We start from the raw sequence: 11,595 nt of genomic DNA on the forward strand, positions 1-11,595 counted from the left end.
GACAACTGTCTTCCTTGCGCAAATACCTCCGTACCTGCTGATACGGAAGTATTCACGCAAGTTAGCTAACTTAACCTAGGATAAAATTTTATAGTAATAAATATGCATAATTAAAATATATTCGATATGTACTGAAAAAAGACTACACACAAACATAGCGTTGACAACTTTACAGCCCGCTTATTGTCTGGTTATAACGTTAAAAGGTCGCTACTTCAATCTTTTGTTACCAGAGTTCCTAGAAAAAGTTCTCAATCGAAAATGTCACAAACCATTAACAATTAAACCTAGTACTTCTAATCGACTTCTGGACTTGATGGAGAATCTAATCAGTAGCTTAATAGCATTCTAATAAAAAAAACTGTTAGGCTTCTGACAAACGTATTTCACTCGTACATTGATTTGCAGGTTCAGCCCTAATAAATGTCAGCTTCGGCTACGCTAAAAATAATAATAACTATTATCAACAACGTTTCGGGGTATAAAAGTGTTCAAGGAGTTTTATTTTTCAGGTTTATTTGGAAACACAGCATACAAAAAAAAAAAGCGGTGCATACAACTGTCTCAATATGTATGTGTGTTTTTCTGTATATGCATTCGTTTATTTGTACTTGCGAACTTATATAATGGGAATACGTTTTTTCAGAGTGTTTCACGTTCTTTACGGGTTTAGCAAAAGGCCGACACTAAATACAAAGCGCGCACGTTACAGAGTGTAACAAAATACAAAAAGTTATTAGAGATCATTAGAGTAATTGTTTTTATCAAATACACTTGTCTGGGATAGTGCCTGCCACTCAGTAGAGATATCCTGAAAGTTTGTCAGTGATAAAGTATGAAGCGGTGTAGATTGTTGATCTATAGCAAGCTATTTGTTCCATACTGAGAATAAAGGCGAATAAACGTAAACAGAAAAACAATATCAGAAAAGTTTGCTCAGGCAGGAGATAAGGTTTCGCGCTTATATCTACTTAGTTAATCGTGCAAAGGCAATCACGCCAGCTGTTACAAAATTGTTTGCTCCGTGAAAACTATTGGGTTCGTACAAGGATCGTCCACAAGTAACGAATGGGGTTCACTTGTCAGCTTTGCTAAGGCTTTTTGCATGTATAATCATGGCGTACATATATATATATACTCATATGTATAATTACATCTGGCCTACAGTTTACTTATCCTACTAACGTTGTAGTGGTTCTATGGCGAACAGTAATAGCTGTTTGAAATCGTATAATCGTGGTTTCAGTTGCACTTATAATTAATCGACCAAACCGTAGATAAGATAAGGATCATAGAATCAGTAAATTATCAATCGACTTTTGTGCTGTTGTTGTATATTTGTTAGTGTCATACCTTATACGAGGTCATGGATGCGAGTTGCTTTTGGGTATTTCTTCATTTCTATTTGCAAATACTTTACATTATTAGAGAGCATATAATATCGCGTTTGAATCGTTCCCATAGTCCGTCCAAGTGGGGGATGGAGCGTTCTCTCTTTATACCTCTCGCGTTGTCACTGACTTACTCATCCGTCATCCGCTAACTCGAAGCTACTAACTAGAAAAAAAACACCTAATTAATACAGTATCATAGTAATTATAATAATTATGTAATTATAAATGGTTTGCTACACTGATTGAGTAAAGTTTACTATCTAGACTTGCGTATAAGTCACAAGGGAGGTGACGAGAGGCTGTAGAAGCGGGCCGACGCACATTAAATATGGAGATGTTTAATGAGATTTTTCTCACTATTTGTTGTATGAATTGTCCGCCATACCTATCTCCGTCGATGTGTTTTCCCCGCGGTCCTGCGCTACCTGCACATATAACTGATAAATGGTCAAAGGCCGAATCTGTCGACCATTTCGGATTGCGATTGTGTACAACGGGACGTCTTAGCTTACCTTGATTACCTTCAATTTACGTCAATCTTTTCTTGATCTGGAAACGCGTTTGCGTTTAGTCAGTCGTCCTATGTATTTGAAATACCAATAGTCATCACATTATTGCTTCTTTTTAGCCCTTTCACAAATTCGGTGTTTCCCGGTAAAGGCGTTCACCGGCTCCCGTATCCCCGCGTATAACAGTCTTTCAGAGCTATGTTCTTTTATACTGTTCTCTCATCTATATGAATGGAAAAATTGTGTTCCATGTTGTGGGCTTACGCTTGTCGTTGTTATAGACTTCGCTCAATTTTTCTATCCGCTTAATTTTATCATGAACATCTTTAATACTCTATTACTGCTCTAGCAATTATTGTACGTAAATAAGCGCTACATAGTCGTGCCACTTGACATCGAATCCTAACCTCATTGTCATCTTACTCCCCTTCCTCGTTCGAGATCAAATCATTGCTTTCTCTCATTTTCCTCTATATATCAAGAGCGCAGCTATGCCGCTTTTTTGAGAGGTTCAGACCTTCTGCGTTTACCAGCCTCAACAGATTTTCTCTATAGATTAGAAAGCAAGCCGCCGGTTTCGCCTTTAAGAGTTTGTCCGTATTTGCTGGTCTATGGCGTATATTCCATATTAGAAGTAACAGTCCGCGCGGTCCACCAATGGCATATCGCGTGTCAGGACTGAATGCAAGTTTTTTGTACAGATAACGTAAGCTCTTAAACTGGACTCTGCCTATTTGTAGTACTTGAAGTTCGTAGTTATAATTTTCTTCGATAAACGACTGTTATTTTTTAAGTTATATCTCCCGAACTTCAACAACGATTGAACTGAGCTCTTGGACTAATGACCGCTACTAAGTGCGACTTCCCCATATTTTTTGTCGGTGCGTTGAATAAATTTTTTTTACGAGGTGTTCCTCCACTTAGAACAGATGTTTCTAAACCGAGTTAAGCGAAAGATCGTTGGGGTTGTTTAGCAACGGGGGTGAATTAGCGCATTTTTGCTGTTTTTGTTCCCAGCTCTTGCGTGCGGTCTTGTATCGCTCCATCTCGTGGCACCAATCCGAGTAGATTTTTCGATACTCGCCCTCATTTGGAGCGGTACATGTCTGTGTGTCTATGGTCACGTTGTGGGCGCAAACTGGTCCACCTGTTGGTGTCAGCAACTGTTCGTAGCGACCGACGTCACGCTGATTTGCGCCCATGATTACCTGAACAGATGTGTGAAGGAATTATTAACATTACATAGGTTTTTGTTAGCATATTTAAGCAGCAGCGATGTTAGTTACGAATTAAACCGAGAGCTGATAATGCAACTATGTCTCACCAAATACAGAAAGCAATACGTGAGCTAATGATGGATTTGATTTTTTCCTATTATTACGTGTTTTTACACGTATTGGACCTGCAAAGTACTATCTAGGTTACTAGAGATAATACTAATCGAAACATGGTATACAATATACTTCCACGGATCAAACAGAGTATTAGATAATACGTAAAATGCGCACCAGTCCTCCATCCCATGTGAGGAACTTGCGAGGTCCCATCACCACTTCAACTCCATTGTGTCTCCATTGCGGCGGTTGCCCCTGGGGATGCCTCTGGGGGTCAACGCAGGTAGCTAAATGTAGTGTCTCGCCCCAGAAAGCACGGAGTTCACGACGCTTCAGCGAAGCTGCGCATGCAGATGGCATTTGACCAGCGACGTCTTGAATGAATCCTGGAAAAACGTTATTTGTGGATGTTATAAAAGATGTGTGTACGTACTTTATGCACATTCGTATATATATAATAGAAAGCACAGTGGAACGCTCAAGGAGTATGAGAGAGGCAGGTGGTGGTTGCAAAAGAAATGTGTCATACATATAACTACTTGTTCCTTTGTTACCACTCACCGGTTGAGTAAGGTCGGCATTCCTGTTGTTCGGGGTCCCAGCCGCAATATGGGTCACGGACGCACTGGTTACAAGTCTTATGGCGGGTACGGCACATCACTACTTCAAGTTGAATAACGCCTGCGCAAATGATATGCGCAAACCTATATTAACCTTCACAGTTTAATAGGTTCGCTTTTAACATAGTTTTTCCGATGGCAACTATTGGAACCTATAGCATTCGTTGTATACAAGGTGGAGCAAAAGTTTATCGACAGTTGGAGAGAAATAGCTTGACAAATTAGGAGCCTGCACCCTACTTTTTACTACATCTTACTATTTTAACAGCTGCTAAATGAAGATTTTCAAAATGTCGAATGACTTCTTTCCTAACTCCTTCTTTAGCTTTCTGGACCTAACCTAACTTGTATATACATATTCTTCTTTCAACGAACCAGAGTCAGAGGCAACGAACAGCGCCCGATGCTTTGCGGAGAACTCCATCGAGCGGACGGGTTCAGGAGAAGTAACTCGCATCACGTCAACCAGCTCCGAATAGGGCTGCTGGCTGCCCGTGTTGCCCTGGACTAGCTTAAACACGCGACCATCACGGGAGCCCGCATAATAGATCGTGTATTCAACTCCATCAACCTCCTCGCGATGAACGGCTAACGAGGTGAAGACGACGTTTGCCCTATAATCACCGATCGATTTCGATTAGACTTAAATGCGCTCCATTAAGCGGCCTAGTACTGGTTCCGTAATACTATAATAGGTACCCTATTCAGCTTGAGGGCACGTGGTGGTCGAGGCTCATATCCGGGCCTGGACACACTTCGTTTTATGCTAGTTGAAGCTAGTCATCTTGTGTGAAGCCCACGTACCTCACAGAGAACTCAAAACAATAAGTAACTTTTTAGTGCCTCTATTAGATATATGTCATTTAAAAACGTCTGTGGATTATTCGAAAATCTGGATTGCGAACTCTTCTTACCGGTGGTACACAGGTCGTCCTCCAGCATGACTAACAGCTGAATCCATCAACGAATGTCCACGAATAAAGTTCAGCACAGAATCGGGTAACGTTTGCGTGTCGTTAACGCATGAACCGGGTCGAGGCTCGGGTACTTTCGAGGAGAACACCGGTAGCCACGATGAAGATGACGTCTCTTGCTCTTTGAATTTTCCGTTGAATACTTCGTTGATCGAGTCAAGCGAGAAAGCGCAGACGGCGGAGCCACACAACCCGTTCATTGGTGTGGTGAACACTGCGTAAAACATGCGATCATCTCCAGGAATCTTATAGACCGACTGGATCTCGTTGAAGTAGAAGGGATAGTCGCCCGGAATGGAGCAGTTGAGGCGTGCTTTCAAATAAGTGGCCCAGTTCTTGTTGAGAATGTTCTTACCGCCGGTGTCCCTCTTGCAGATGCGGGCCACTCGAGAATAAACAGATTTACCGCAATTAATGTACTCGACAGCGCTCTCTCTAAAGAAGAAGTACACGTACTCGCCGATGTCGAACGAGCCGACAAAGTTCGGCCGATCTAACCATTTCGAATCGTATTTAATGGTTCGCTTGAAATGGTATTTCTTCTGTCGGGTCGTTTGATCGTAGAGATCTGTCCTGAAGATCACGGTATCGGCCTTTGTAAACTCGGCCACCGTACCAGAGTATAGACCGGGCAAGTCACCAGGATTGCCTTTTTCGACCCAGACAGCCGTTGAGTTGTCGTCGGGATCGAATGGACACTTGGCAACTCCACTGCCCACTCCAGGGATGGTGTCATGGACATGACTCAGGTTGGCATGTACTACCCAATCCTTCGGGTTTTGCGCATTTGTACCGCACACATAAAGGCGATCCCGACCCATTGGCTGGATAACCTTAATATGGTTACGGCATTCATACTGTTCGCTTTTTCCTTTCGACACGCAGCTTTGCACGTTATGCGGATTTAGGGCCAACGAGTCAACGTCACATCTGTAAAAATGTTTTGGCTTTAAAGTATATAACCTACTTTTGACAGTTAACTGTAGTTTCGGAGCAAATTGAAATGTCTCCTAAGATGACATACTAACGTATAAATTTATTAGCAAAAAAAGTGTGTTGTCGTTACCTCGTTCGGTTAATATCCTTGGTTGGCAGCTTGAAGACCCGATCCATAGCGCCCACGTAAAGGGCATCATGGCGGTGGTCAAGGTAGAAGGTACGGTAATGGAGTTTACCGCAAGAGAAAAGACGCACGTGGGCCTTTGACACGAGATTGGTAGCACGACACCCGACTATTGCTAAGGCAGCCACACCCAACAGCGTCGCGTACGAAGGTAATGAAACCATCTGCAAGATTTAACATATCAAAGGTATTAAGAGGAATAAAGTAAATTTGTGTTTTGAAGTATTTATAGGTTTTAAATCGCCAAGTACGGCAAAACAAAAACATGACACAGGCATGTAGATATGGTATTGCTTCATACCTGTCGATGGAAGCTGCCCCAAGTCTATCTAATGTCAATATACTTAGTGTAGCTTCACGTTCATTTGATACTTATGCTATTTTAATTACGTCATTTCCACATTTTTCTCTGTACCTGTCATATGTATATATGAACTTGTAACTCTTTTGTCCATTTTTTCGATCCATAAGTGCGATATGACGATACAACGTTACCCAAACTTAACTCGATTAAGCGTTTTAATTTAATAGATTTTCCTAGTACATGACACAATCTGTATGTATTTACGACTGTGAGAGTGATCAATCGAGTTCCTGCATCGCGAGCCAAGCCTTTTAGACTATTAATTAATGAAATAGTTAATGGAGAGTTCACGCACGTACTGGAGTCCCTTCCTTAAAAATCCTTAAAAGGTAAAATCCTTTTTAGCGTTTAAGACTTTTAAGCGTTACAAACATGATTAATGAAATATCATGAATAAACATGGCCTTGGTAAAATTTCGACTTATCGGAAACTGGGTCTAGTAGAAAAGGCCTTTCATTCAAGCTCGTAATACTAGCATGCATCTTATGCTAATAAGGCCGTCTATCAATATACCTATTTTCAAATTCAGTATCTTCTTAAGAAACTTTGTTTAACGATTTTCAGTCACATAGGCTTAGGGGTGTTTTTCTAAAGCTGCTAGCTTTTGCTCCCTGATAGCAGTACCATTTTGCAGCAAATAACATATACACGATAGCAAACCTCGAAACACAACGCTCAAAACACATGCTAATTCCGACTGACGGTGTCTCTTGACAAGCTGTCTGCGTTTGTTTCCCTGTGTCATCTCTGATAGAGTTCTGCCATTTTCTTATGTTTGCTACTCCGTAGAAGCAGTGCTTTATACCAAGCATAGCTATGCTGCACCGTCTCATTGACATCCGTTGCACCGCTACTTGCAGTTTCGAAATCCGATCATCGCTCGCGACGAACTGTCTGTTAGAAGATCGGACGCATACCGATCGTCAGTAGCGAAAATGGTGACCGAAGGCACTGCTCCGTTCGAATCAATGTTACGACGGTCAACAACCCCTCGTCGAGATTCACGCGAAAAACAACGAGACCATGAGGAATACATTGTTTTCTTTCCGGCTACTTTATTGTCAGGCCTGAACGTCACTGCTTTGATAAGAGAAATTGACGGTGGTGTATTCAACGAATTTAGGTTGGTGAATCTATACGAACCGGTCGTGCTGACCATAGCAATCGCCACGAAATAGGCATATATGCTTAGATTGATCAACAAGGTCTATTTGGTGCATTTTCTCATATTATGATGTCATTGTCTTTTCTCCGCAGTTAGCTATTAGAAGATACATAGAATATCAAAAGATCCGAGTCATTTAGGAAAATATTTATTCATTTAAATGAATAAAATTATATGTTTACTATGTGAAAGGACTGAGGATAAATAGTACAGGAAATAGATAGTTGGTAATTTATGTTTATACTAAATTTGTGTTGCTCTCGCCCTTAAAGTAAAAAAACTAACAAGCCCTCGTCGTAAAGTAAAATACGTGACGTTACCAAATTGATTAAGTCATTGCAAGTCTGAGCCTTAAATATTATAAGTGCGGTAATTTATCGACGATATCATAAGCATGCAACTCTTGCGTGTTGTAACATTTAGCTTCCACCAAGAATTCCAGCTGCTGAGATACTGGTAACGTTTTTATCTGACAGATAGTTGGTTTATTATATTGCTACCTACAGGTAAAATAGAACACGGGATTAAGTTTACCTCAGAAAAAACTATACCTATTATGGGAAGGATTTATAAATTTCGCAAGCGATACCGTCACTATATATCGTAGCTATAGTTGTAATAATCCGAAAAACCGCAAGATGGTTTTTGATAATTTTTTACTAAACAGGCTTCGTCTTGTGAGGAGATAAAATATAATCCTTGTGAAACTTCACATTCACGTTTAAAAATGCACTTTAAAGCTGTTCAGAGGGACTGCGATACGCGCCGTTATGAAACGCTTCTCAAGCAACGGTGAACAACTCTGCCGCGTCTGGATAAGGGTATCGGTGCCATAATTAAATAGTTACGTTTAATTAATGATATAAAACATAAATTATTTTCCAGATGCACGTAAGTAACGAACAAATTTGAATCATTTTGCGGATTCTACCGGGCCTTTTTTTATAGTATAATTACACCAAATGTGACTATGGCAGAAAAAAAACCAGATGACCAAAACCTTATGACTATTTAAGTATTTAACTCGCTTAGTTCATTTGGGTTAATATTCCCCATGTTTTCCTTGTTTAATATTTAGAGACCTTTCTTGTGCACGTGCAATTATATGATTCAGTCACACTCGACTACTTTGTACGTGCATCTTGCACTCATGCGGGTAAAATGTCGACGGATTTAACCTGCTCTGCGGCTCATTTCTGCCAGAAATCCTAAACACGCGTAGACAAAAGTGTATTCTTGCAAAATGATTTTACTCAGATTAAGCTGTGGTTAATATTATGTTCGTGCAGGTTCACCGTGTGACGGGCTCCGCATTGCCAATTTCAGCTCAAGCTATACCTAAACGTGCGTTCCGTATTTTCTGCAGTTGAACTTTAAATGTCTTCGATGTTTGTAATCAGCAACAGTAGATGTTCCTCGAAAGAGCAACTCAATCTACGTCGGAGTCTTCGTAGAAACAGAGTGCGACTATTTGACGTTCATACTTACTGCTCCGAACACACTCTCGATTATCGTATCCGAATATAGCAAAGCGATCCGGAGCTCCCTAGGGCTAATCAGTGCAACTTCACACAAATAATGTACATTAAACTTAAAGCAGTTAGCTTACATGATATTAATAATAATAACGTGGCCTGCGACCCGATCAGCCGGACCTTACCGTTCGATCCGGTTAGTATTGTCCGCGTCGACCTGCTCCTTACGCCTTATATCGCCTTCGAACGATTTGCTTTACAGACGCATTTCAGTGATACCTTTCCCACACGAATTCACTCCCACACCTATTCTCACATAATCTGCAGCGTTATACATAAACAGATAATCATCCACGGTCCGAGAACTTTCACCGTCTAACTCGACGGATTTGCAAACACGACAGCTGCCGGCTGAGATGAAATGCCCTAACCAAAATTCGACCAGTATCCGAACACTCAGTTTCCCACTCACTTCGAGGCACAATCAGTAACGGGGTAGCTTGCACTGTTTCGACGTTCGTTAGCCTTTATCTGGGGCACCGAAGGGGATAGATTCCCCTCTTTTTATATGGCGGGCACCACCGACGCGTTCTCTTCGTTCAAGAACTAGTCTTGACGAAAAAAACCGTTCGGCTGTGCAGCCTACGAGCTAAAACTGCAGCATTAATAATACACCTTTTTCTGGGGTAGCAAGGGACTCTCCACAAACGGCCTCATTGAGGCGGGCCGTAGCAGGAATAACAGTGATGGTCAGCAGTACATCACCAAATACACGACCAGAGTCTGGCGGAGTTAGGTAGCCAGTCGTCCGTAACCGTCGAGTCGCACCAGGTCCATACAAAGCAAACACTCAATAGATAGCCAGCGACCCTCAGTTTTACGCCCGCTCTTTCCACCCGTAGACGGACCAGCTGCGACAAAAGTAGTGCCGACGCAAGGAAAGAAACAATGGCGTGGACTGAGATCCGGAGATTTTCAAGTGGGAAACGATGCGTTATACGCTTCCAGATATGATTCAAATACCTCTCTTGCCGCCTGATACGATGTGTGTGTCGATGGCTCTTGTTTAGGTAAAGCCTCATGATTAGACACTTTTCTAATACATAAATAGAGCACTAAACTGAAACTTGTGACAATGGCGTCAATGCAATAGTTACTGGACGAAAAATTTCGACTTCGCTTACGTTTCTGATACATCTATGCTGTTCGAGTTTGAAAACAGCACTTACTTGTCGATTATTTCCGTATTAATACAAAGCAGTTAATTGTATTTTAAAGACAGGTATTAATATAATTAATTGTAATTCGCTAGATGCATCTCATTCCTTAGTATGCACACTAGAGGACGAAACATATGAAATTTTAAATTTATATGTTCCGATACGGATCTTATTTTAACCATAACAGCGATCCCCCCTTCAGCCGTGAGTCGGTACTACTGTTCTGTACCGCCACACACTGTCGACAGGATGAACGGACCTGGGGTACACCAATTTGAAAGTAACGCGCGAAGATTTCTCGAGATTGATTCTTCGTTTGTCCGTTTTTAGGTGTCTCACAACCCTTCGGAAAGCCTTATTGTTTTCGAATTAATCTGTATTGAAGTTCGCTTACGATATAACATTAATCGGTGTATCACTTATCGCAGAATAAGTATCCATTATTCTGAGTTTGGAATTATTAGATTCAGTTTTAAAAGCTGCGCCGAGCCAAAAAACTGAAGTTCACAACAGTATTTAATGTGCCTTTTTGCCATAAGGCTTGTCTGAGCTTTTGTAGATATAAACGTGGGTATGGATAGTTACTGTAATACCTTTATATGGCCTTCAAGTGTTTGCGACGTAAACAGTAGAAGAACACGATTCACAAGTTATTTTGTTTTTTTATAGATTATAATTACCCAGCCCTCGATACTACTTTTAATTGCCGTTTTCTCATAAGGCCGACAATGAAAATCTAATTCAAGGGAATTTTCAACAAACGAACTTTCTAATTAGAAATGGTTTGGGGCGACCAATGCTTTCATTGGAAAAGTATTCGTTAAAAAGGGGCAATTGTACTCACATTTTCACTAACGGCACAGTAAGCTTATTACGATAATTGTGTAAGGGAACACAATAGACGTAGTTAAAACACGATTCAAGGATAATAGTGGGGCAGCACATTCATGCTAACTAATAAAAATAAAATCTTCAATTTAAGTTACTTGAATTTATACTATCTAAAAATTGCCATCCAAAGATGAGGATTGTTATAGAGAGATAAGAAAAATCTAAGACTCAAAGATAAGCTATCGCTAGCTCTGATATAATTCATGAAAAATGAAAAAACGGTCTATTTTATTACCCGTTATTTTTACCAAAATCGTTTGCTGATTATTATTATTATATACCATATCAAACCACGTTCTTTGGGTTGTGAGCACGTTGCCAACGTCTGGTTTGAAAATATTATCTCCAGCTTGGGTTTTGAATTAGATGTACGTGATTAGAAAAAGATTGAAAATTTAGATATTTTCTAAAATAAAAAGAATACAAAAGTACAGCATAACAATTAAAAACAGACTATAGAAAAAGAAACGCTTCATTTTTTTTATTTGTATGTATATAATTATAAATTTAACTGGGGATAACGAA

General features: G+C 40.4%; 1 protein-coding gene and 1 long non-coding RNA gene across 2 annotated transcripts; one reads left to right on the top strand and one right to left on the bottom strand.

The window, feature by feature from the left end:
* Positions 1 to 472: 472 nt before the first annotated feature.
* LOC111264309 (semaphorin-2A) lies at positions 473 to 9,819 on the bottom strand. The gene is made up of 7 exons (XM_022840089.2): positions 9,145 to 9,819; positions 5,898 to 6,118; positions 4,772 to 5,761; positions 4,233 to 4,471; positions 3,799 to 3,918; positions 3,412 to 3,623; positions 473 to 3,111 (listed from the first exon to the last, which is right to left on the bottom strand). Exons 2-7 carry the CDS (start codon positions 6,116 to 6,118, stop codon positions 2,839 to 2,841), a joined length of 2,055 nt encoding a protein of 684 aa, XP_022695824.1. The 5' UTR covers positions 9,145 to 9,819; the 3' UTR covers positions 473 to 2,838.
* LOC111264311 (uncharacterized) lies at positions 4,318 to 7,548 on the top strand. The gene is made up of 3 exons (XR_002682808.2): positions 4,318 to 4,453; positions 5,927 to 6,105; positions 7,180 to 7,548. It is a non-coding gene; the product is annotated as an uncharacterized LOC111264311 (long non-coding RNA).
* Positions 9,820 to 11,595: the final 1,776 nt, after the last annotated feature.

This window comes from Varroa jacobsoni, unplaced genomic scaffold (genome assembly GCF_002532875.2).
Source record: "Varroa jacobsoni isolate VJ856 unplaced genomic scaffold, vjacob_1.0 scaffold_845, whole genome shotgun sequence".
Classification (NCBI taxonomy): Eukaryota; Metazoa; Arthropoda; class Arachnida; order Mesostigmata; family Varroidae; genus Varroa; species Varroa jacobsoni.